General features: G+C 43.4%; 1 protein-coding gene across 1 annotated transcript; it reads left to right on the top strand.

Moving 5' to 3' along the window:
* Positions 1-543: 543 nt before the first annotated feature.
* SARC_03531 (hypothetical protein) lies at positions 544-890 on the top strand (the record flags this gene model as incomplete). The annotated part of the gene is made up of 2 exons (XM_014302657.1): positions 544-791; positions 830-890. The coding sequence occupies 2 exons, from the start codon at positions 544-546 to the stop codon at positions 888-890; spliced, it is 309 nt and encodes a 102-aa protein (XP_014158132.1).
* Between the last annotated feature and the right edge of the window lie 17 nt (positions 891-907).

Genomic DNA, 907 nt, shown 5'->3' on the forward strand with positions numbered 1-907 from the left:
CATATCATCTAAGATGCAGCTTGAATAAACTTTAAGGGCTGGGTGGTATATATTACAAAAGGACACGTTCGGAAAGCGATAGAAACACTCTGTACTCGTACTCGTGAGCCAAATTCTTTTCAGGTTGCAGATTATTACAAGCAGCTATTGATGCGCACGGCCAGCAACCAGCAATAGCAGTGTACATAAAGTAATGAAACTTTCAAATGCAGTATACACTGCCGATGAATTTGTACAGTGTGTGAGGGTTTGCTATAACAGAGCGAACTTGTGCTATCAGCGCTATGCATAAATAATACAACAACAGAGGAACCTGCCCTGCGAGTAGTTAGTTACACAATCACCGTACCAAATCTGTTGAAATGATCGGTTGGTATTCAAATACTTGGTACTATGGTAACCGCCAAACCTCGCCAATATGAAAAATTTCTGATCGAGCTGATTGAAGCGCTGATAATAGACTTGGCCACCGTTCATCTTTGTATTTGATAAAATACGCCGACTCGCTGTCAGTGTCTTCGTTGACCGAAAAAGAAGGTGAACATGACTAAAGCAATAGGCACCAGGTGGACACACAGTCTGAGTAGGCAAGCAAAGAATATTGCCACCGCCATCTTTGTACTATTTACGGTAAATCTTGTATACGGTAATTATAGTACCTACGGTGTGGGTGTACGCTCATCGAGCTTGCTAGAGCTATCTCGACGGACAGGTCTACCGGTGTCTGGCGACACATATGACGATCGATCTGCATCGCAAGATGACGTTCTGTTCTCCTTTGCCGGGCACAGGTATTTAGAATGTTCTATTGCAATGTATCAGAACGGAGTTCCTATCTGCCTGCCCAGCTGTTGCAAAAGCACGCATCAGAATTTAATACCTCCGAATAGTCGGTACTCCATCTGTA

This window comes from Sphaeroforma arctica (assembly GCF_001186125.1).
Source record: "Sphaeroforma arctica JP610 unplaced genomic scaffold supercont1.182, whole genome shotgun sequence".
Classification (NCBI taxonomy): Eukaryota; class Ichthyosporea; order Ichthyophonida; genus Sphaeroforma; species Sphaeroforma arctica.